At 34.6% G+C, this 22,782-nt stretch overlaps 4 protein-coding genes across 12 annotated transcripts; 3 read left to right on the top strand and 1 right to left on the bottom strand.

Annotated features, from left to right (window-relative positions):
- Positions 1-778: 778 nt before the first annotated feature.
- LOC122012701 (chloroplastic group IIB intron splicing facilitator CRS2, chloroplastic-like) lies at positions 779-4,385 on the bottom strand. The gene is made up of 8 exons (XM_042569328.1): positions 4,040-4,385; positions 3,852-3,936; positions 3,562-3,629; positions 3,437-3,487; positions 3,294-3,367; positions 2,425-2,483; positions 2,263-2,339; positions 779-1,157 (listed from the first exon to the last, which is right to left on the bottom strand). Exons 1-8 carry the CDS (start codon positions 4,292-4,294, stop codon positions 1,041-1,043), a joined length of 786 nt encoding a protein of 261 aa, XP_042425262.1. The 5' UTR covers positions 4,295-4,385; the 3' UTR covers positions 779-1,040.
- Positions 4,386-6,053: 1,668 nt separating this feature from the next.
- On the top strand, positions 6,054-13,763 carry LOC122012699. 6 transcript variants are annotated; one of them, XM_042569325.1, is made up of 7 exons: positions 6,054-6,341; positions 6,563-6,648; positions 11,926-12,072; positions 12,164-12,245; positions 12,736-12,877; positions 13,054-13,324; positions 13,479-13,763. In XM_042569325.1, the coding sequence occupies exons 1-7, from the start codon at positions 6,215-6,217 to the stop codon at positions 13,578-13,580; spliced, it is 957 nt and encodes a 318-aa protein (XP_042425259.1). In that variant the 5' UTR covers positions 6,054-6,214; the 3' UTR covers positions 13,581-13,763. The 6 variants fall into 6 exon arrangements, with proteins under 6 accessions (XP_042425259.1, XP_042425258.1, XP_042425256.1 ...); XM_042569324.1 differs by having other exon boundaries at positions 12,164-12,251; XM_042569322.1 differs by having other exon boundaries at positions 6,055-6,341; positions 12,164-12,272.
- A 1,105-nt stretch (positions 13,764-14,868) lies between these two features.
- On the top strand, positions 14,869-17,523 carry LOC122012698 (AT-hook motif nuclear-localized protein 9-like). Of its 3 annotated transcripts, XM_042569320.1 has the most exons (6): positions 14,869-14,922; positions 15,065-15,648; positions 16,079-16,131; positions 16,353-16,490; positions 16,742-16,897; positions 17,133-17,523. In XM_042569320.1, the coding sequence occupies exons 2-6, from the start codon at positions 15,222-15,224 to the stop codon at positions 17,382-17,384; spliced, it is 1,026 nt and encodes a 341-aa protein (XP_042425254.1). In that variant the 5' UTR covers positions 14,869-14,922; positions 15,065-15,221; the 3' UTR covers positions 17,385-17,523. The 3 variants fall into 3 exon arrangements, with proteins under 3 accessions (XP_042425254.1, XP_042425255.1, XP_042425253.1); XM_042569321.1 differs by lacking the exon at positions 14,869-14,922 and having other exon boundaries at positions 14,993-15,648; positions 16,353-16,478; XM_042569319.1 differs by lacking the exon at positions 14,869-14,922 and having other exon boundaries at positions 14,997-15,648.
- A 608-nt stretch (positions 17,524-18,131) lies between these two features.
- LOC122012696 (beta-glucosidase 13-like) lies at positions 18,132-21,973 on the top strand. Of its 2 annotated transcripts, none has more exons than XM_042569317.1 (13): positions 18,132-18,403; positions 18,522-18,591; positions 18,669-18,718; positions 18,811-18,886; positions 18,967-19,044; positions 19,128-19,215; positions 19,307-19,559; positions 19,967-20,082; positions 20,208-20,425; positions 20,739-20,770; positions 20,977-21,079; positions 21,380-21,488; positions 21,582-21,973. In XM_042569317.1, the coding sequence occupies exons 1-13, from the start codon at positions 18,158-18,160 to the stop codon at positions 21,748-21,750; spliced, it is 1,608 nt and encodes a 535-aa protein (XP_042425251.1). In that variant the 5' UTR covers positions 18,132-18,157; the 3' UTR covers positions 21,751-21,973. The 2 variants fall into 2 exon arrangements, with proteins under 2 accessions (XP_042425251.1, XP_042425249.1); XM_042569315.1 differs by having other exon boundaries at positions 18,660-18,718.
- Positions 21,974-22,782: the final 809 nt, after the last annotated feature.

Genomic DNA, 22,782 nt, shown 5'->3' with positions numbered 1-22,782 from the left:
ACGAAATATTCTATCTTTTTTTGCTTTTGATTTTATCACAGAACTAAACACAGTCAAAATTATTTTTGAAGAACTACATCAAACACAGTCAAATTTTTGAAGAAATTATTGGTCTTTTCAAGTTTTTTTTCTTTGGAAAACACTGTGGAAGAAGTGAGCTGATGATCAATCATGGTGATGTGATTTATCCCTGTCTCCTAATTTGGAGTCCCTCAAAGTTTGATATGCATGTGGTGTCTCCAGCATCATCTCTGTCCAGCTTTCTTGTCTTGTCATGTCATCCAAAAAATATACAGAGCATACGTACTTCACCATTTTATTAAAAAAAACTCATAAAATCAGTATAAAATATCTCATAAAATATTTTTATTAATCATGTTTCGAGTTGGATCATTTGATCGACACAGGCAACTATTTACAGTAAAAGTGAAAGAGATGAATGTTCTGGAAAATAATTGTTTAGTCACCCACACAATGATAAAAGTGGCTGAAAGTTGAAACGAAAGTTTGCAAAGAGAAGAATCACTCGTTGCATATTGACAAGCAGGAGGGCGGGCAAACTTCTCTCTGACCTTAACAAAAATTTCTGACTCTCATGTTCATGCCACCATTTGCTTGCTTTAGAAATCAGAAGCAAAACTTTCTTTGTATGATTCTTTGTTTTGGTGTATTGATTTGGATCAATGCGTTGTGCTCCATCACCCACAAGTATTACACTCTTCTGCTCTTTTATTCTGTCTCTTCTGTGCCCATTTGGTGCACCACAAAAGGCATAAAATAATTTTTTAACTGATGTTTTGTATTTCCAAGGCAGTCAATTACAAGCAAAGGTAAATAACAATGATCGTTTTAGAAAGTAAAATTAAGATTACAGAACAAAGAATAGAGGATGACTTTGCCCTTGCATGTATAATAATTTGAGCCCAATCCTTCACCCCCAATGCATTTCTCTTTCTTTTTTTTTTTCTAGGGGAAAGATTATCAAACATTAAATCTCAGCTTTGCATCAACCCTTTCTGCAATTTATGCATTTCTCCTTCTCAAACTTTGTGGTACTTGTATTTCTGCACCAAGTTGAATCGATGGAGGTTTTCACTGAAACCTTTGAATACAAGAGTCCTTACAGCATCCACCCCTTGCTCCAGAGCAGAATCCATCTATTGAAGACAAAAAAATAACCCAATATTTCAATTCGTATATTAAGAATTATTCGAGAATCCTAACAAAAACCTTGTCATTCCTTGATATACACATTTTGTTAAATTACGTAATTTAGAAACTGAGTTGCTTGCACAATTTGAGGGTGTCAAATTCTAATGCTGCAATTAGAGATAACATGAGGTATATCGTCAGTTTAAAATATCTTTCTAAGCTGGGTATCAGTCGGCAGTCGCTGACTGAAACAACATAGACATGCCAAGGCAGGTGTCAGTAGCCCTGATTAGGTAGGAGGAATTTAATAAAGAAGATCTCAAGTAAGAGGAAGGAATCAAGAAGTAGAAGAAGAGGAACTACTTATCTGGAGGCGCTGGAGGAAACCTTAAGAGCATTGGACAGTAGAAGCAGCTTGAGATGAAGATGAAGCAGCTCGAGATGGAGGAGCAGTGGCGGCATTCCAAGATAGAAAAGAAGCGGCGGCGACATTAAAGGGCGTATAAGAATTGGCTCGAGGGGAAGTGGTATCAAATGTTGTTTCGCATCTTGATTCTTCAGCAGAATAGTTCGCACCACCCAAAATTGGAAGGCCACATAACAATAGTTTAACTCATGTATATGTGCCTCATAAATCTATTATATCCATTACAAGTGCAACTTTGTCGACTTCATTTAATCATATTGCTTTTTAACTCTATTAATTCTCCAATTCTTTGTTGCATCATCAAACTGAGCCATTGATTACTTGCATTTTGAACCAATATTAGCTGCAAAACATATCTTTGACCCTTTTACGATTACCTTAATGAAAATTGATAATTTTTCTTCATAAGAGTTTTGAAGTTTCACCAATTGGTTTCATCATGACAATATTTCTATTATAAAACAGTTTAGAACATATCTATGTTGCTCAAACTCAAGAAAGATAGTCAATAAAACAATATACAGAGCCCAATATTTGACGGTATAGTGTCCCAAAAGATAGGTTGCATTTGAAGTGTACGATGAGGAAAACAGGATGGAACCTTTGAATTCACATTCTTTAATTTAAATTGCAAGCAAAAGCTTCATGGATAGTAACGATTAAAAACACATGTAACTTAATACCTGTATGCGCTCCTCGTTACTGAATTTCTGTAGTAGAAAAGCTCTCATATCCATAGCTCCAGGTGGATTGCCAATACCTAAATTTTGGAGTATAATTATTTTACTAGGTAAGTATCATCAACAACTATACTACCAAATAAGAATGAGATGATGTGACAGAACCAATGCATAGTCGAGGGAAGTCTCGGCAATCATCTAAATGATGAATTACACTCTTTACACTGCAATAAATAGTTTATACGAATTAGTAAGCTGATCAAAAGAAATTATGCAAAGTACAATAGTATGAAATAAAAGAATTTGATATGCAGGGGAGGAATTGCTCTACGAAATGATAACAATAGTAAACACATGGGTAATTCTAATGATATAACAAAAAGCAATAGATAATTGCAATAGGTTTCAATTACAGTCACGAGAAGATAAGGGACATGATGGAAGTAGACATCTGACGCTAAATTGAAAAACCAGCAAGTTAGCAATGCTAGTTTGTTCCTCTAAGAGAGAACTTATACGACCTCAGGGTTAAACAAGCTCAAAGAAGGTAATAATAGCAGAGAAATTAGAAAAACCCACAATAACTGATATAAGAAGCGGGCAACAATCAATTTAAGAGACCACGACCGTGTTTATGGAAGTATATTAATTTTTCTTTCATCCATCGCAATCAAATTTTAGCTTACCATTTTATTCAAAACAAATCATTGCGAAATAGAACAAAATTGAAATCGTGTGAGCAATTTCAAACAAAATTAACTAATGAAGGTGGCAGTACATGGACATGTTTGTGAAAGAAAGAACAAATATATAGTATATTATATTAAAACCAGTTAAATGACAAATCTTGAGAACCTAATGTTCCATTAACTTGCCTTGTAAAGCAAGTACTTCAGTTTTCCGAATTAACAGGGAAAAAGAGAAGTGGATATCACATAAATGATGAGTATATTGTATCCAGTGATGCAGCTTCTAGTTTATAAACAGAGCTGTATTGCAAAACTGGTGATGGATTAATTAAAGAACACACTAACCCATTGTGATGTCCATGACCGCCTTTTCGCTGAACCCTCAAAACACCATTGGGCAAACTCATTTCGTCATACATCTACAGAAGAACTTTGAAATAATATAACATCTCAAAATCAATGCAAAAAGCTACTGCTCATTAACTTACAAGTAAAATATGCCGTAATGGCACTTGATAATATGCAGCAAGTGGCCCTACCTACATATAAAGCTTATCATATACGTATTGATATTGAGAATAGTTTTGAAAGAAATTGAGAGAAAGTAGAAAACTGATTCTCCGCTGTAGTTCATGTAGGATTGTGGCTTCACCAAGAGAATTGGCACTTCCCCGATGGAACCTGCCATTCCAGACATCTGTTAATGTTCATATTATGCTATATTTGTTTAGAATTGTATGTTATCTAGTGCCCAGTATCTGAACACAATGCATAACTCTTCAAGTAATTTCAATCTCTTAAACCCTATTATTTTCTCCTAATTTCTACTTTGTCTTGAGCAATTCAGTCGTCAGGATTCGTAAAACACTAGAAAAGAGAAGAAAAGGTGTTCGATCTGTTCACCAATTCCTATCAATGCCTTGGATTGGATGCTGTTTAAGGTAATGCCTTCAGCTCGAGAAATATGATCAATCATCTCAAATCCCACCTAAAAAGAGGGAGGAAAAAAACTCTTTTTTAGGTTTCATCAGAAGAGGCATTAGCTAATCTAATCATGCAAGAAACCATCATCCTTAGAAGAGCTTGCTCACGTTGTGCCTGGTTCCGTGGTACTTGTTTCCGGGGTTTCCGAGACCGGCGATTAGCCACGGCGTGTACTCCGGGTTGGTTCTCTCATTGGGGTCCGGAAGCGAGGCGACGGCGCGTCGGAAGCGATTGCAGCGACTAGGAAGAAGAAGGTGCCGCCGTCTTGTCGTGGCTTCGCAAGGGATTGGGCTGCGGAGAGGAAGGGAGGAGGAGGGGGACGAAGCGGCGGTGGCAGAAGAGAGACCGGCCAACGAAGCCATCTGGATCTGTGTGGTGGATGCTGCGGTTCCGCACTTGGGTTTTCAATTGGGCTTGCAGGTGTTTGGCTCAGGTTGCGCCTCTCGAAATGTAAAAGTCCAAGCTACTGGTTTTTGTTCTCCAGTGAAGTTGTAAGGGATTATGAAAAATAATGGATTACAGAAGCTAAAAACGAAGCTATTAATGAAAGCAAATTATATTTTTAAACTCAGGGCTAATGAATAAGAATGAACAAAAATATGTTCAAAAATAAAATTTATAAATATATTTATAATAAATTAATTTTATTAAAGATTTATGTAAAATATAATAATTTATCAAATCCATAAAAATGACGATGGAGTGCAACCCAAGTCTACCTGGTTGAATAATATCTAACTTGATGATAAATGTAGTTAACCGGATGGTTTTGTTGGAGATTCAAACAATAAGTTAGCATGGTTCTTTCTTTTATCCATATCAATGTTCAATTTTCAACCGACACATATCATCAGAAAAAAAAAAAAATTTCTCTCACTTTCTAATCATTTGATTCATCTTATGATTTATCTTCCGATAAAATTATATTTTCAGTCCGACAACGTATATTTTTTTCAATTTTAGTCATGTTATGAGTTAATTTACGTTCTTTGTCCTGTAACTTGTAATATTTTTCAATTTCAATCCTTTTTCTTTCAAAATTAAAATTTTTCAACGAAAAATTTTAATTTTGTGGTTGAAATATAAAAAACACATTAGTCATAAAAAATTATAATTCTCAAATTCAATTTACAACTCATCATTTTCCGTTGAAAATTTTCAATTTTAGAGAAAAAAATGACTGAAATTGAAAAATATTACAAGTTACAAGACTAAAAATATAAATTGACTCATAACAAGATTAAAATTGAAAAAAAATATAAATTAAGGACTAAAAACATAATTTTCTCTTTATCTTCCTTCATATAATATACGAATGAACTATATATAAGAAACCTATAGTAGAAACATAATCATATTTTTATTATAATTTGTTTTACCTCCTAATGTGTTTTCTTTGTCCTATAAGCAAACAAACAAATACAGCAATAGGTCATAAGTGTTGTTGTATGAGATTAAGGCAATAAGTTGTATAGGATTAGGGATGAGGGAAAATCAAGGACAATAAAAATCTTGCAAAGTAATGACATAGATGTAGAAGTGAAAAGGATACACGTAATGGTGCTAAAGGTGATTTTATTGCAATAGTTAGATAATTTATAAAAAAGAGTTTGACGCAAGGGTAAAATTACTAGGATGTGACTTAGAAATTACATGTTTAAAATTTATCTTTTATAAAATGGATTACTCACCAGTCTATCTTACCTTTTTTTAGTTAGATAATTCATGAGAAAATAGACTTGTTAGAGAAATCGTGAACAAAAATTTAGTTCACTTATTATTTTTTTATATATATTTTTTTCCTTTTTCTCATTATGGAGTAATTAAATTTAACCTCATCAATTTCTCTTATCCCTTTCCGTGCTTTCTTTGCATATATTTCTAATAACTAAATTTCATATATATTTTTTTGAATTTTTGTTCTCTCTGTTTTTTGTTTTTGGTTAAAAACTCAAAATAAAAACAATTCCGTTACTGCTATTCGAAATAAAACCAAACATTTATTTAATTCCACCAAAGTCTCACAATTTAGCCATTTACTCCCCCTAATTTGCCTAATTTGGAGAGGTTTCATTGAACGCGTCAGGCCCATTAAATTCTAAGGCGATTTCTGCACGTAGTTGTCTTTAATTCCCATTTGACTGTCGCGTGTATTTGCCTGGAGGCGAATCAGTGAGTGAGAGGAGCAGGAAGGGCTCCTCCTCCTCCATCCTCCATCCTCGAAGCGAAGCCGTCCCTCTCCATCTATCTAATTGTATCAAAATCCACGGAGGCTTCGATCCATGGGCATGGCGAACGAGGAGAGCTCTCTTCTTGCGCCGCCGGCCCCGGTCGCTGACCCCAACGAGATCGACCTAGAAGCTGGCCCAGGCGAGCAATTCCAGTGCCGGATCTGCCTCGAAACCGACGGTCGAGCTATTCTTCTCACCCTCTACTTACCTTATTTGCTTTTATTTCTGGCAACTAATAAAGACTGCTTCTTTGATGTCGCGTCTTCGAATTTTGTGGAAATTTTTGGTGTTTTCATGTCAAAACGTCTGGTTTCTTGATATGTTATTTTTGTTTGTAATCCTTCATGGTGATTGTAAACTTCTATTGTGCAACTGAAAATAATCTATCTGGACCTTCAGGGCGGGATTTCATATCGCCGTGCAAGTGCAAGGGGACCTCCAAGTACGTCCATCGTGAATGCTTGGACCACTGGCGATCTGTCAAGGTGAGACAGCGAATCCTGTGTCTTGTGTGGTTAGGGATTTTATACGTCCGCTCTGCTTACTCTCATCCTTGAATTTATATTTGGATATGTACTTTGATTCGTTGTTCTTCAAGAGCATGCCGCTACGAATCATGTATTCTTATAGACAGATAAGAACAAGCATTGAGGAGTTTCAGAATATAATTCACTTTTTCTAAACTCTTCTTTGAAAGGGATGAGGATGATCGTTGCATTTAGGTCATAGAGTATTGAACTGTTGATATATACATCCATCCCTTCTATAAAGAAATATTGACCATTATTATCTTCTCCCTGTAGTCATCTGATTCCATTTTGTTGTGTTTTTGTCTTTGTAGAATTTGATGAAAGGAAATAATGTATTGCATTCATAATCATGATATTATCATTATATAGGTTTGTGCCCTAAACCTAGAACTATTAATTACTGGATGAACCCACTAAACCAACATTCTTGTCATTCTAATACTTCTAACACTCCACCTTAAGTTTGGAGCATAATTATTATATTTGTTCACCCTAAAGAATTAGCAAACGGGTTTGTGAGGTGTGGTCATTGTCCATCTATCATTTGGGAACAAAAGCTAATAGTGGTAGTGCTAAAAAAAAATCCATAGAAGTTATAAGAACATTTATGGTCTCCAACCTCCAGACTGCAACAGAGGCGATCTGCTTGCCATGGATTTAGACAACACAAAAAATGACAACTTTTTAAACTATATTGGTGATGGAGGCACAAAGGCAACTTGCAGTAGCTCACACAAGTGCCGATCAGAATGTACATGATCAGCTGGGTATCTAGTTGCGGTTGACATTATGGACGAATCTTGCTTAGAGCAATGATCAGAATCTGTAATTGAAAGTTTGGATTTGTTGCTTTGCAATGGATCATTGCAGGTAGGGTTTGAATGGGGGTGGACCAGTTTTCATGGATTTGTGAGTATTATGGTGCATTGTGGTCATTAGGAAGACAGTCGCAGTGGAAGGATCAAGTTGCAGTTAGAAGAAGCATGTGCACACCATCGGTTTGTCTTCAAGCAAGATGTGTTTTGTGTTAGTGCGTGCACTTATGTATCAAGATACTCCTTATGTATTTTGTGGATAATTATTTTATAAAGGTAAAAATTTATCATTAATTATTTACTTTTTTGTACGTATATGATTAATGATAAAATCCTACAGATTAATGAGTATATTAATTTGAAAACAGATAGATATCTAGAGGGGGCATGGATATTTAGATCAACGCAGAGTATGACTAGGTCGAGATAGACCGAGGGATGGATATCCAAGTTATACTTGGGGGTGCCTTGAGCTTAGAGATACACTGGACACGACTTGCTTAAGAGGAGACCACATATTAAGTATCATTGGTTATTCCTCTTATGAACGAGTGTAACTAATCTTTTGACTTGAGACCTTCATTATTTTAGTGGATACTAAAATTAATCAATTGATTATTTCATAATAAGAATTAATTGGATTATTAATTAATTTTGAAAAATTGGAAGCTAGTCTAGATCAAGATCAAATATGGATTTATTTGATACAAAGAAGAGAGAATTCGAATAGACATAATCATGATGATTAATGGAGAATTTGAAGAGTCATCATAATAATTATTAATGGAGAATTTGAAGAGTCATGATAATGAAGGTCGTAAATAAAGAATTTATGAAGGCTATAACTCTTTATCTTCCTAATTAATGAAGATCATAAATGATGAATTAATTGAGACCTTAACTCTTCGTATTCCTTGGAGGCTATAAGTAGTCATCCTCAGAAAGATTCAAAGGACGAATTCCTTCTCTCCATTTCTCTCTCGTCAACTTCTTCTTCGTTTTCTTCCATCAGAAGAGATCGGTAGTGCTTCCAAGGTTTTGTCGATCCAAAAGGCTAGCACCTAACGGATCATATCAAGTTCATGATCTAGTGCGCATGGATACCGCTAGAGGAGTCACGCGTGGGGCTCTTATCTGTCTGTGATATCATTCACGCCTATCGAGGACCTGAGGTATGTTTTTATGTTATTTTATATAAAACTATATGTACAATGAAAAGAACCATGATTCAGTATATGTCTTCCGCTGCGCTTCGACTCCACCAGTGGTATCAGAGCTTATTCGTGGTTTGATCATATAGTATGAAACCTCTTCTTCAAAATTTATTTGAAGAATCAGTGTTTCGAGAGATTTCAAAGAAATCTTAATTTTTTTATTTCAAGTTATATGCCTTAACATTTCATGTTAGAAATGAATTTTGTCTAAAACCTGTAAAGTAATACATGTTGTAATTTAGATATAAATTCCTTATGGCATAAATATATTAACATGTTAAAATCTCCGAGGCCCTATTTGTCTTAAAAGACTATAAGGATTAATGGAGATAAATTTCGTAATGAGATTGTGCAAATGCACAAGAAGTTAATCATGGTGAGACATTTTAATAATTATAAAATCTCTTAAATATATTAAAGTCAAAATTTGTTAAATATCCTCCACTAATAACTATAATGATAGTTAGTGTTTTTACATAAGTCGGTACAGTTTAGCTGTTGACTTGTGTCAAAACATATATAGTTTAGCATAATTATTAGTAGGTCGACTTAACTTAAATTCGTTGATTTGTTTAGCTCAGCTAAGGTTAGTTGATTTGAAGGGCAAGTGTTGAGAATATAAGGCTCAACAAGAATATATCGAAAATTACATAGATTTGTGATTGACAAGTTAAGACATGTAGGTACAACTCAGCTGTGTGCATTTTATATGATTCAGGGTTTCAGTCCTATTAGGAATTGTTACCAACTAATTTTCGATTCTAACAGTGGGGTTGTTGGATTTGAATAAAATAATAGGAGTTATAAAAAACCTTTGTTAAATATATTCCATAAATACTAAGGGGGGTGTATTCAATGTTGGACTTTTAATTACTTTGAATGACTTTTGTGAATTTTAAAAGTCTAGATGTATTCAATCTAGACTTTTATAAACTCTATAAAAATCTAATGGTATCCAAATTGGATTTTTATAGAGTTTTAAAAAGTCATGTGGTATTCAAACTCGACTTTTTAAAACTCTATGAAAATCTTTTGGTATCCAAAATTTTAATAAATTTTCATGAATTCTTTTAGAATTCCTTGGATATAAATTTTAACCAATGAGAGCTCTCCAAAATACTTGGTACAAGTTTAAATATAAAATAAAAAGTCTTCTCCTCACCCTTGAGATTTCTATAGACTTCAAATCATTTTAATTTTTTACGAATAAGTCTTTTCTCTTTCCGCTCCTCGATTTTGATTATTTCTTTGAGCCCCGTCCAGAGCCTACCAATACAATAGTATACAGTCCAACTTGACGCATATTCAACAAAAAAATCTTCACCACCTTGATCAAATTTAACATTGTTCTCGATGTTATTCCTTCACCACCTTGATCACGTCGGCGGTCTACCATAGAGATTACTTTAGGGGTGTGTTACCCTTGTTACAAAACTAACTATACATGTTTTTTTTTAATTTTATTATTATTATTATTATTTTGAATTTTATGCTTTTCTCTATTTTTTTTGTTTTTAAAGTTTACGTTTTTTTTTTAAATTTATGTTATTTTTAGTTTAGGTTTTTTTTTAAGTTTTGACTTTGCGTTTTTTTAGTTTAAGTTTTTTTTAAAGTTTATGTTTTTTTCTTTACAGTTTTTTTTAAAGTTTACGATTTTTTAGTTTATGTTTTTTTATTAGTTTACCGTCTTTTAATTTTTCTTTAATTTTTTTTAAAGTTTACGGTCTTTTTTAAAATTAATTTTTTATTATAAAAAGTTTGGTTTGTGCCGGATTACATAATTTTCTTCGTAAGGAGTGTCATTCTGATGAATTTCTAGTTGAACCAGATAATGAAGCTTTATCATCCTTACTAGAACAAGTTCATGGTGTTGATTGCTTTGATCAATTATCTGATACTCAAGAACAATAACGAGCAAATGTCAATGTATGGAGAGATACAATAGCGGATCGAATGTGAAGCGATGTTTATCATATTGGCAATAACGAAACAAATTTTTCTTTCTCATAAATCCACAAGTTTCCATGAAAAAGTTTATAAATGTCTGTAAAAGTCTTGTAAAAAAGTCTATAGAACTCCATAGAATTCTTTTCACAACTACGCGAGATTCTATAAAAGTCAATAAAAATCAATCAACTCCACAAAAGTCTATCATTAAAAAAAAATCAATGAAAGTCATTCAATCTCTTGATTGAATACACCCCCCTAAAACTCTGCTTTAAATTTTAATGACAAACACAAGTATCTTATCACTGTGAAGCATTCCCGAGAAAAAGAATATACTCCTCGATTCCAACTACCTGGATTGGTATAGGAAACTGAAAATCGTCTTAAGACACGAGAGTATATTTCAGAATTAATCAATTGATTATTTCAGAATAAGAATTAATTAGATTATTAATTAATTCTGAAATATCAGAAGCTAGTCTAGATCAAGATCAAATATGGATTTATTTGATACAAAGAAGAGAGAATTCAAATAGTCATAATAATGATAATTAATGGAGAATTCGAAGAGTCATCATAATGATTATTAATGGAGAATTTGAAAAGTCATGATAATGAAGGTCGTAAATGAAGAATTTATGAAGGTTATAACTCTTCATCTTCCTAATTAATGAAGATCATAAATGATGAATTAATTGAGACCTTAACTCTTCGTATTCCTTGGAGACTATAAGTAGCCATCCTCGGAAAGATTCAAAGGACGAATTCCTTCTCTCCATTTCTCCCTCGTCAACTTCTTCTTCGCTTTCTTCCATCGGAAGAGATCGGTAGTGCTTCCAAGGTTTTGTCGATCCAAGACGCTAGCACCTAACGGATCATATCAAATTCGTGATCTAGTGCGCGTGAATACCACTAGAGGAGTCACACGTGGGACTCTTATTTGTCTGTGATATCATTCACGACTATCGAGAACTTGAGGTATGTTTTTTATGTTATTTTATATAAAACTATATATACCACGAAAAGATCTATCTTCCGCTACGCTCCGAACCCAACATTTTGGTTCTCCACACTGAGTCAAACATGTGTACAAGATCAGAATCAAGGCTTCCTCTGTGCCTCCTGTTGCAGATGGTGGGAATCTCATGCAGAGGAGTCATATATTTTAGTGAATGCGGTGTTTTTGTTTCAGTCAATAATTTCACAATAAAACATGCTACAGGCTAGCTAATGACTATCATGCTTTGTTTTCTCAGGAAGGTTTTGCATTTGCACATTGCACGACTTGCAAGGCTCCTTATTATTTGAGGGTTCATGTTCATGTAGATAGGAAATGGAGAGTTTTGAAATTTCGGTTCTTCGTCACTAGAGATATACTCGTTGTATTTGCAGCCGTTCAACTTGTAAGCTTGAACTGCATCCCATTTATGATGTTTTTTTAAATTTCTAACAAATTTGTTTGTCGCTGATCATTATTGTGTGAACTTTGGACAGATAGTCTCTCTATTGGCATATGTGGTCTACTTGATTGATCGTTCTCAAGACAATTGGTTGCGGTTGGCTTGGGGATTTGACGGTGAAAGTAGTTTCTACTATATATGCGGTTTGTGTGAATGTTATTTAGATCTAATATCAATAAAGGTCAAAGAGGACAAAGCAAGTCATTTCAATTTTATGCATGATACACATACATGTGTTTCTGAAGCCATCCTAGTTAAAGCCATGCTTTTACCCAACAATTTTTTTGATCAGGCCTATCTTCTCAGTATTTAAATTGGATCAGTAATTTACTCTTAGGCTTTCTCATGCAACTCATTGGTTATATCCAACTACATAACTCAATAAGCACTACGATATTCCCCTTAAGGCCATTAGTAACTCAAACAATGGCAACTCCAACTATAGTCACAACTATGTTCCCGTTATCTGTGGTATTGTTTGCGACAACTCATTTCCACTATAAACCAATATATTATACTTTTCTATCTATTCATACTTGATTTTTAGAAACGACATTGCATCTCATTTTCGTGTATTTTCCTAATGAATCTTGTCTGCAAATGCAGGGGCTCTATCATTTTTCGCTCTACTAGGATTATCTGGATGCTTTATTACCTGCTATGATCGAAGAGTGCGTAATGATCTGGCTCAGCCATGTAGAGAGTTGTGCCTTTGTTGCTGTCAACCTGGGTTTGCAACTATTTTTCTGTAGTCCTATAACTTTTGAGATTTATGAAGTCATTGCAATTTGTCATACACAGTCATTTCTGTTTATACGTACAATAGCCATCAAACAAAAAAAAATGCCTTTCTTTCTCTCCATTTTCTTCATCATGCATGCCCATATACTTCTCCGTAATATTGTCTCATTTTTGTTGTTTCAGAATGTATGCCGACTGTCATCTCCCGGGAACTCTTTGTATGTGGACTGACTGCACTACATGCTTTGAGAGTTGTGCGAGTTCAGCTGGAGAATGCGGATGCTTAGGAGGGGCCAGCGAAGCTGGGCCACCTTTACTTTTTATCGTAGCACTCGTCGTTCTTGGGCTCTTCACTGTCATTGGCATATTCTACAGTGTTCTTGTGGCAACGATGGTCGGCCAACGAATCTGGCAGCGCCACTACCATATACTTGCCAAACGAATGCTAACAAAAGTGAGTTATGTTTCCTTCATTGTTAAAGAATAATCTCCATTTTCACCTTTGAATGGCCTTGGAAAGTAATGATGAAACTATAATCATCTACATTACTTCCTAGAATCTCAAGAAATTATACTGAACCTTCTAATACTGTGCGCATGTACATCAGGAGTACGTCGTTGAAGATGTCGGTAACGAGGGCACCGATTGGCGCCCGCCACCGCTACCACAAGAGCATGTTCAGCAGCTAAAGTCGCTTAGACTCCTGTAGTTCAACATTTGAAGACATTTAAGTTAGCATTGCACTTTAGAGACGGATCGTATATAGGCATGTATAAAAAATAAAGTGTCCAATTTGGCCACTACATTTCTGTTAGAGGTACGCTCGATGCTTTGCTTTGTAAATATGCAGAAAAATATAGTGGAAATCAAGTATTCGGCACTGCCTTCTACCTGCCGGGCGGCACGTTGTGAGATGATTTTGGCTTCAGCGGCGTGCAGCAGGCGGTAAAACAGAGAGGGAGCGGCGAAAGCGAGAAGAAATGAGAGGAGAAAAGGAGAAGAGACGAGAAAGAGAGGTTGAAAAAATAAAAAGAGAGAAGAGGAGTTGCAGACAGACGACGACAGGCGGCAAGCAGTAACAGTAAGTAAGCAGGTAACACAAAAGTGGTCCAGAGGATCTGGCCTGAGTAAGCAGGTGGTGCGGCGCATGAGAGAGGGGGCATGGAATCAGGATCAGAGGATAAGAATAAGAGAAGTGAGAACTGAAAAATAATTAGAGTTTAGTTTCTTAAAATTTATTTCTAATTTTCTAAATAATATCATAATCTATTTAAATAGAATACATTAAATTAATTTTAAATCGATTAAAACAATGAATTTATTTGATTAGAATTATTATATCTGCTAAATAAATTATTTTTATTTAATTTGAAATAGAAAGTATTTGTTTGATTTAATTTAATTAATTATATAAAAAATAGTATTTAGTATTTAATATTGATGGAATATGTTTTTTATTGTGACTTTTATAATGTTTAATATGACAATTTAATTAAAAAATATTTATTTTAATATGATCGAATTATAAAAATAATTATCAAAAGGTAAGTTTTCTCAATTTCTTAAACTTAAAATCACTTCTTTTAAAACATGTTTCTTGTGCTGGCGGTAAGTATTTGATTAGAATCGAATCAATTTTTTTTTAAACAAATCGATCGAATTAAAAAAAATTAAACAACTGATATTATATCAATTAATTTAGCTAAAAATCAAATTAACTGATTTTTTAAAAAAGTTTTAAAAAATCATTTTTTTAATAAATAAAATAAGTTTTTTAATAAAATTTGATTTTAGTTTTAAAAAATAAAATTTAAATTTCAGGTTTGAAAAAAAAAATTATGCGTATCTTGTTTAATTGAATAAAAAATTTTAAAATCCGAAATTCAATCAAATTAACTGATTTTAAAGAAAAATAAATAAATTTTTAAATAAATCAAATCAAATTTTAAAATTCAATGAATTTGTACCCCTATCTTCATCCATATTTGTGATGGGCATCCATATTTGGATAAAAGAAATTTTCAGATTTACCTGGCGATTGCGTTTACCTGGTCTTGATTTTTTTTTTTATTTCTTCTTTTACTTTCTTGGAAATAGCTATAAGTTTTCGATTTATATTTTCCTTTCTTGTTGGTGACTACAGATTCCTTCTTCTTTTTATATGTTTGTTTGTTTGTTTTTTTTTTCTGCCAGATTCGGTTGGCGATAAAAAGGGTTCAGGGTTTTGAGAATATTGGTTTAGAAAGGCTCTTCTGTTCGATCTGCCTCCTCTGTCTAACCCCTACTGGAATTCTTGTATTCTGATTTTTACAAAAGTTCATTTTTCTGATAGATAATCCGTTTAGAGGCCATGGAAGGACAAAGCATTGCGAATCCTAGAGAATCCTCCTCCATCGATTTGCAGTCGATGGCGATGCACGGCGGGTCATCATCCTTTTTAACCGACGACCCATTGCTCTTGACGATGATAAGCAGTTCATCTGCTGCTCATCCTCAGCTGCCGCCTTCTTATCAAGGAAACGGTGGCGGAGGAGGAGGCAATCCCGAGGCCATTGATGGTGGCTCCGTGGCTCAAACAGCCAATGGTCTGAACCCGAACACAGGAGAGCCAGAAGCTAAGAGGAAGCGAGGGCGGCCCCGGAAGTACGGACCAGATGGCCCTATCTTGGCCCCTTCATCATCATCTGCTTTACTGTCTTCTTCTGAACTGATTAATGGTCCCAAGAGACGGGGCCGTCCACTTGGTTCTACCAAGAAGCATCAAATGGTTGCTCAAGGTAAATATCTGTATTTTCCTCAGTTATTAGCAGTTTTCATGGAGCAGTGAATCCATATGTATGCTTTGGTGGAGTTAGGCTCTGTGTGTCAATTGTGTTAGTTGCATTTGCTTGTTTCTTGCTCGACATCCCAACGATGCTTGAAACCAAGTTGTTTATTTTGTAGGGAATTTTAGTCTATTAATGACAAAACACTTGGTAAATCTTATCATTCTGACTCAGATTATATTCCTGCGTAAAACACATTGTTAACTTGAAAGAGTGATACCCTATTTATACTTTCTTACCTTGTACTCTGATTTTTGTATTTGATTTAACCCTAGTGTGTGTGTGTTTTCATATTTTGGGATTTGCATTTGTTGTGAATCATTCGCTGCAGATTCCAGTAATTTGATCTCCTTATCTCTAAAATTTGAACTATGATTTACAGGAACAGCAAAGTTGGAAAGCTGTCTTCATTTAATTTGTGTAAATGAAGGAGAGGTAAATACCCCCATTTTCTTCTTCTCATATTGAAGCCACTTTCTATACCAAGGATGATCAGTTATTATCAATATTTGCTTCATGGCTTTGTTTAATTATGTTCAAATAGATGATTTGAAAATGGTTGATTTGTACCCGAGTTGATCTTTTGATTTTTAAAATTTAACTAGCAATGCACATGTTCGCTTTATCTGCTATTGACAAGAAATATCTGGTTGCAGGATGTATTTGCAAAAATTTCTTCATTTTCTCAGCTTGAATCACAAACCATCTGCATTCTTTCAGCAACTGGTGTTGCATCTAAAGTAACTCTTTTCCAACCTTCCATCATACCTGCTTGTGGAATGGTAATTTACGAGGTTTGTCTCATCATTGTCTCTATTGGGTGATATAGTTTGCAAAGATACACATCAGTATTGTATTGGCAAGAAGATGCTTGATTATGGCATTGCTTGCACCACTAATCAATCCTTCTGAATAGTATCTCAGTCTTCTGTCATAAACTTAGACTTGATTCTAAAACTTAAAAGGAAACTTAGATTTTCTTTCATTTTGGGCTTGTCGACCCTGCCAATCACTTATAATGCATATTCTTTGTGCTTGTGTTCAGGGTTGGTTCGAGATCTTGTCATTGACGGGTTCATTCCACAATTCTAGTGATCGGCAGAGCCTAATGGGTGGATTGACCGTCTCAGTAGCTGATTCTAAGGGGAATGTCGTAGGCGGTCGAATAGCAGGGTCTTTCGTAGCAGCATCACCAGTTCTGGTATGTTAAAGCATCATAAACCAATTGACCCTATCAATTTATTTGCTCTTTAAACTTTCAGCACCGTATTTCACCAATGGCTAATATAAAAACAAACACAGTTACTTCATCGTAGGATACTTCCAGTGTTTTCATCTTTTACAAAATCTGTCGATTGCTATGGATGAATACGAGGGAAAGAGTCATCATTTACAATGAAAATTATGATCATTCCATGCTCAACTCTTCTATGCAGGTAGTTCTTGGGAGCTTTATACCTGGCAGGTTGGAGTTAAAAGAAACTAATGCTGTTCCATCCCCAAATCTTGTCTCCGGCGGGACAACAAACACCGGCAACTCCTCTTCAAGGGCAGCCTTTAGTGTACCGTCAGGTGACCGTATGAACCCTCCTATTCAGAGCCCAGCCATATGCAGTGACATCAATTCACTAGATCGCCCAGTGAAACTTAACTTCGATCAAGAAGGGGGTGGGGGTGAACGTCTCTGATATTTAATGCCAGATTAGGTTTATTCATTCTGATTTCATTTCTTTATTATTGCGGGAACATGGAGTTGTGTCGACAGAATGTACGATGAAAGATCATCATACAATATATATATTTCTTCTCTGCCCAAATTTTGCTTAATTTGGCACGAGTTTGAGTTCATGCCATTGGTTTCTTTCAACTGTTGTCGTTGTTATCGTCGCAATTCTTTGGCTTGTAATTTCTACGTTCTAAACAACCAAAGCATCTCTTACTTGCATTAATGTTTATTTTGTTCTCAAAAATCTTGAAAAATTTTAAGAGGGAAAACTAATTATCTTATTAGCCATGATATAAGAAAAATATATGCATAGATGTATATGTTTTCCAATCTATCTGATCTACATCATATCGAATTTTATTCGCAGGTTATTGCATCAAATAGAGATGCCAATAAATCACAGCAGGCCCAAGTTTTTTTTAGAATGCTTATTCTTAATAAATTATTTTTTAAAATACCAAAAATTGACAAAATATAAAATAAATACTACTAAAATTGATATAGTTTTATAAATATTATAAGAATTAGATAATATTTTTAATTTAATAATATTTTTTTAAAAAAAAATGCTCGAACTTGGTCTATAGGCGATCAGACATGTGGGCCAAGATACAAATTAAATATTTTTATATGCAATGTTATTATTATTTTTAAGTAAAAATTAAAAGGCATCTTTTTACCCTTCTATTCAAATAAACCACACTATGTGGATGCCACACTTCCTATCCTACATTGATGATGCGAGAACAAGTCCCTTCTGCAACCATAATGGCTTATGGAAATCGGATTGCAACAAGGTTTCGTCTGCCTCTTCTTCTCCTCTTCTCCGTCGGCTGCTTTCTTCTCCCTCATCTCATCATCAAGGGCTCGATGACATCGCCGACGCCTGCTAAAAGCGATGAGAAACCAAGTGCTTTGCAGATCGATCGGAACTCCTTCCCTAAAGGTTTCATCTTTGGGACCGCGAGCTCCGCATATCAGGTATCCTTTTTCTGGATAGCTCGATCTTCTTCACAAATGAGCTTTCAAAGAAGTAAAAAAGAAACACATTAGTAAAATTCTTATTTATTTGGGTTTTTTTTTTATTCAATGATGATAGTATGAAGGTGCTGCAAATGAAGGTGGCAGAGGACCGAGCATTTGGGATACTCTCACTCACAGGCATCCAGGTTTTGTTTTCCCCCTTTTCTCCTCGCATTAATTAAATTTACATTTAAAGAACTTTGCTCTTGAGTAGAGTTGATAGCCGATGGAAGCAATGGAGATGTAGCAGTGGACTCCTATCATCAATACAAGGTAGTTTTTTTTTTTCATCTTCATCTAAAAGGGATTTGCTCCAATGAATCTCTTTATTTAAACTTTCTATTAACAATTAGTTCAAAACACAGGAAGATGTGAGCATTATGAAAAGAATGGGCATGGATGCTTACAGATTTTCCATCTCTTGGTCCAGGATTTTACCAAGTAATTTTTGAGCAGGATTAACTTTTTTTTTAAAAAAAAAATCTCCTTTTATATATTAATGCTTTGTGATTTGATATCAGATGGAAGCATAAGAGGAGGAGTAAATAGGGAAGGAGTCAATTATTACAATAACCTCATCAACGAGCTCATAGCAAATGGTCTCAGATAGGATTTCATTGACCCTGATCTGATTATTTTCCTTTTGTTTTCTCATAGAAAAAGACATTCTTAACATTTGCAGGTTTGCAGCCATTTGTGACACTCTTCCATTGGGACTCTCCTCAAGGATTGGAGAACAAATATGAAGGTTTCTTAAGCCAACTAATTATGTGAGTATATATATTTCCTGCACTTCCTAAGTTTTGGATAAATCTGAGCATGAAAATTAACATCTCCTTTTCTTTTTATTTTATGGTTCAGTCAAGACTTCAGGGATTATGCTGAGGTTTGCTTTAGGGAATTTGGGGACAGGGTGAAGCACTGGATGACCTTCAATGAGCCATGGACTTTTGCTTTGATGGCATACCCTGATGGTAATAAACTAGGGCAGTGTTTTCCTTGGGCATCAGTCAAGTGTCATGCTGCAAATTTGGGTAGGGATCCCTATACAATTACTCATCATCAGCTTCTGGCTCATGCCACCGCTGTGACTCTATTCAGAGAAAAATTCCAGGTACTGCTCTCATTGTACTCAATTCTATGTTTTTTCAAGCTTCCAGTCAGATTAGGATTTCACGTGAATCTAAAACTCTGAACTTAAAAGGCCAAGATGGTAACATGGATAAGTCTAGTTCAACAAGTGTCCTAATTATGATAATTCCTCATTTATGCTTTTGGTAACATTGACACTTCGAGTGGGCACTTGATATTTTTATTTATCTTGTGTAAAGATTTGTACAAATCACCTTGTCAACACTCTACCTGTGCCTGACCCTTAGCGTGGCCTAACAGAAACTGTTATAGAAGTTTAACAACCTAGCAAACAATTACCATCTGAAATGAATATACATTTGTAGCATCTTCTTTTATGTAAAATCATGTTAAATAACTAATCTAACTTATAGAACATCGTTAGTTCAGGCTACACAAAAAGGTAAAATAGGGATAGCCCTATGCTCCCATTGGTTTCTACCCTACAATGGAACAAAATCCGACTATGAAGCTGCATCCAGGTCTCTTGACTTCATTCTTGGATGGTAAGTAAACCACCGATATCATCACATATTTTGCTAATAATTATAAAACAAAAAGGCAGCCATATAAAAGCCATTATTTATTAGTCATAACTCTGTCTGGGGTTCACCAGTCTCTACATATGCAGGCTAATGGACCCCTTGACTCAAGGGGATTACCCTACAAGCATGAGGACCAATGTGAAAGACAGATTGCCAAAGTTCACAGAGGGCCAGTCCCAGATGTTAAAAGGATCATTTGATTTCATCGGAATCAATTACTACACCAGCCTGTATGCCTACAGCAATCGCCCATCCTCTGATGCAGACCCTAACTTCTATAGTGACCAGCATGTTATTCAAACAGGTATGTATAACATGGGATATTTTCATTTTGCCCCAAGCTTTACATGCTGTTCAAAATGGCTCATCCCCATAGTTTTTAAAATCGTCAAATTGACCCAGAGACAAATTTAAATGAGATCATTTGTGTGCCGTATCATCATTCCATTAACTTAACTTTGTTGTTGCTTGTTAGTGGCTTAATTTTCAATTCTAGGGAGTATATCATGAGGGCATTTTTAAAAAGTAACTTGGAGGCTACAATAGAGTTTCCTCTTATATTAATTTATTTTGAGAATTTGAGTGAGTTCTTTTTACCTTGTCCATGTTTGAAACAGGGGAGAGATATGGAGTTCTTATAGGTCCTAAGGTGAGACAGTTACATATCTATTTTAACCATTGTGGAATTTCAGTTTTCTTTTCAGCGTTTGTAGACTTGGACCAGTGGTCCAGCCTATTAAACCGGTCTGATTCTATTAGAGAAGAGCACTAATTAAGTTGATCTACATTTTTGACCGGGTCAACAGGATCTTTTTCTCCTTTAATCAAACTGAAGTTTTTTTCCCCCATTTGTAGGCTGCTTCAGATTGGCTGTTCATATATCCACCAGGTTTGAAAGAACTCTTGCTCCATGTAAAGACCAAATACAATAATCCAGTGATATATATTACTGAGAACGGTGAGTTATTATTCTAGAAAAAAAATACAATTACTTTATGTAAAATAATTTACCATCTTTTAAGAATGTCCCCTGCCGTTTTAAAAATCATTAAAATACCTCCTACACTTGTTAAAAATCTTGTCACTTCACCCCTTAACTATTAAAGGTATTAATATATCTAATGGAACAATGATGTGGTAAGCATGCTGTGCGTATCATGATATTTTTCTATCAAAGAAATTAAATGGTTGAAGTAATAACAGTGTAAATTTTCAATGTGTTTCCAATGTGTTTTGCTGAGTTTTGTAAATTGACCAGGAGTTGATGAAGTTAACAATGACACCCTACCACTGGAAGAGGCGCTGAAGGATGATACAAGAACAAGCTACTTTGAACAGCATCTCTTCTACCTTAATCAAGCGATCAGGTTTGTTTTCCTTTCATTTCTTTTTCCTTAATCAATAATGGAGAATAAAAATGGCACAGTTTCTAATTGGCATTATGTCTTGCTTGACTGTAGGGAGGGTGTGGACGTGAGAGGGTACTTTGCATGGTCTTTGTTGGATAACTTTGAATGGAGGTCAGGCTACAGTGTGAGGTTTGGCATAAACTTTGTGGACTATAAGCATGGCTTGAAGAGATACCCCAAAAAATCTGCCTTCTGGTTCACCAAATTTTTAAAAGGCTAAATTTAATCTTGATGCAATTCATTTGTTTTTATTAGAACCAGAAATTAGGGAAATTGCTATAACTCATTAGTGAATTACTCGTGATGTAATCCTATATTGGTCGGTCTAAATTATTTAATACATATTATTAAATAAAGCATTGGTGGTAATTTACTTGATATCACTAGATAATGTATTTTAGATAATTAAGGTTTATTACTTAATATTTTAGTGATAACTGTTTAACATGAAGTAGTTAAAATCATATCTCTGTGTTAATCAATAATGTTTGGAATTGACTATGTAGTTTAAGGGTCTTTTTAATCCACAACATTGTACAAACTTCCATGCATTGACCACTGAGCCATGTTCTGGGGACAACTAATATTATTATTATGAAACTAGTATTAGAATAATTGTTATCATTTGAACAAATAGTAGAGGTAGGAGGAAACTCCAATAATAACCCTTTAAATTACACATTCACACTATCACACTAAAACCCTTAATTTGCAACCTCATTTAATAAAGTATTCCATAAACTTAAATATTCCTTGTTGAAATCAACATCTCACCAACTCTACAATCCCTAAGAACTCTCATGGATATGATACAAGAGTCCAAATCAAGCAATTCCAAACAAAATGAAATCCATTTGCTTGGTCTATCTCCCCCCTAAAATATAACAAATATATAATTCAACACTAAAATCAATTAATTAATGCCCATCATTTTCTTCCCAAATTTTGAAAGCACGTAGCATTTTTATTTGTTTCGACGGACAAATTAACTTGGCCAAAGTTGTATTAAACTCTTGCCTTTTATGCAATTTAATTTAAATATAACTTTTGCCAAATAAAGTTATCCACCGCCAACTCACCTAGTCACTTCCCACGGAAAGCCATAACACGCTTGAGACAAGAGTTGTATGGGCGAAAAAACAACATTAATTTATTAAAAAAAATAATATTTGGCAGTGTATAAATTAAATATAATTTAAAATAAAATATATTGGTTCAATTTCTAGGTGGTCCTCCTCCATCTCCATGGCCC

This window comes from Zingiber officinale, chromosome 8A (genome assembly GCF_018446385.1).
Source record: "Zingiber officinale cultivar Zhangliang chromosome 8A, Zo_v1.1, whole genome shotgun sequence".
Taxonomy (NCBI): domain Eukaryota; kingdom Viridiplantae; phylum Streptophyta; class Magnoliopsida; order Zingiberales; family Zingiberaceae; genus Zingiber; species Zingiber officinale.
This window is presented reverse-complemented; position numbering and strand designations above follow the sequence as displayed.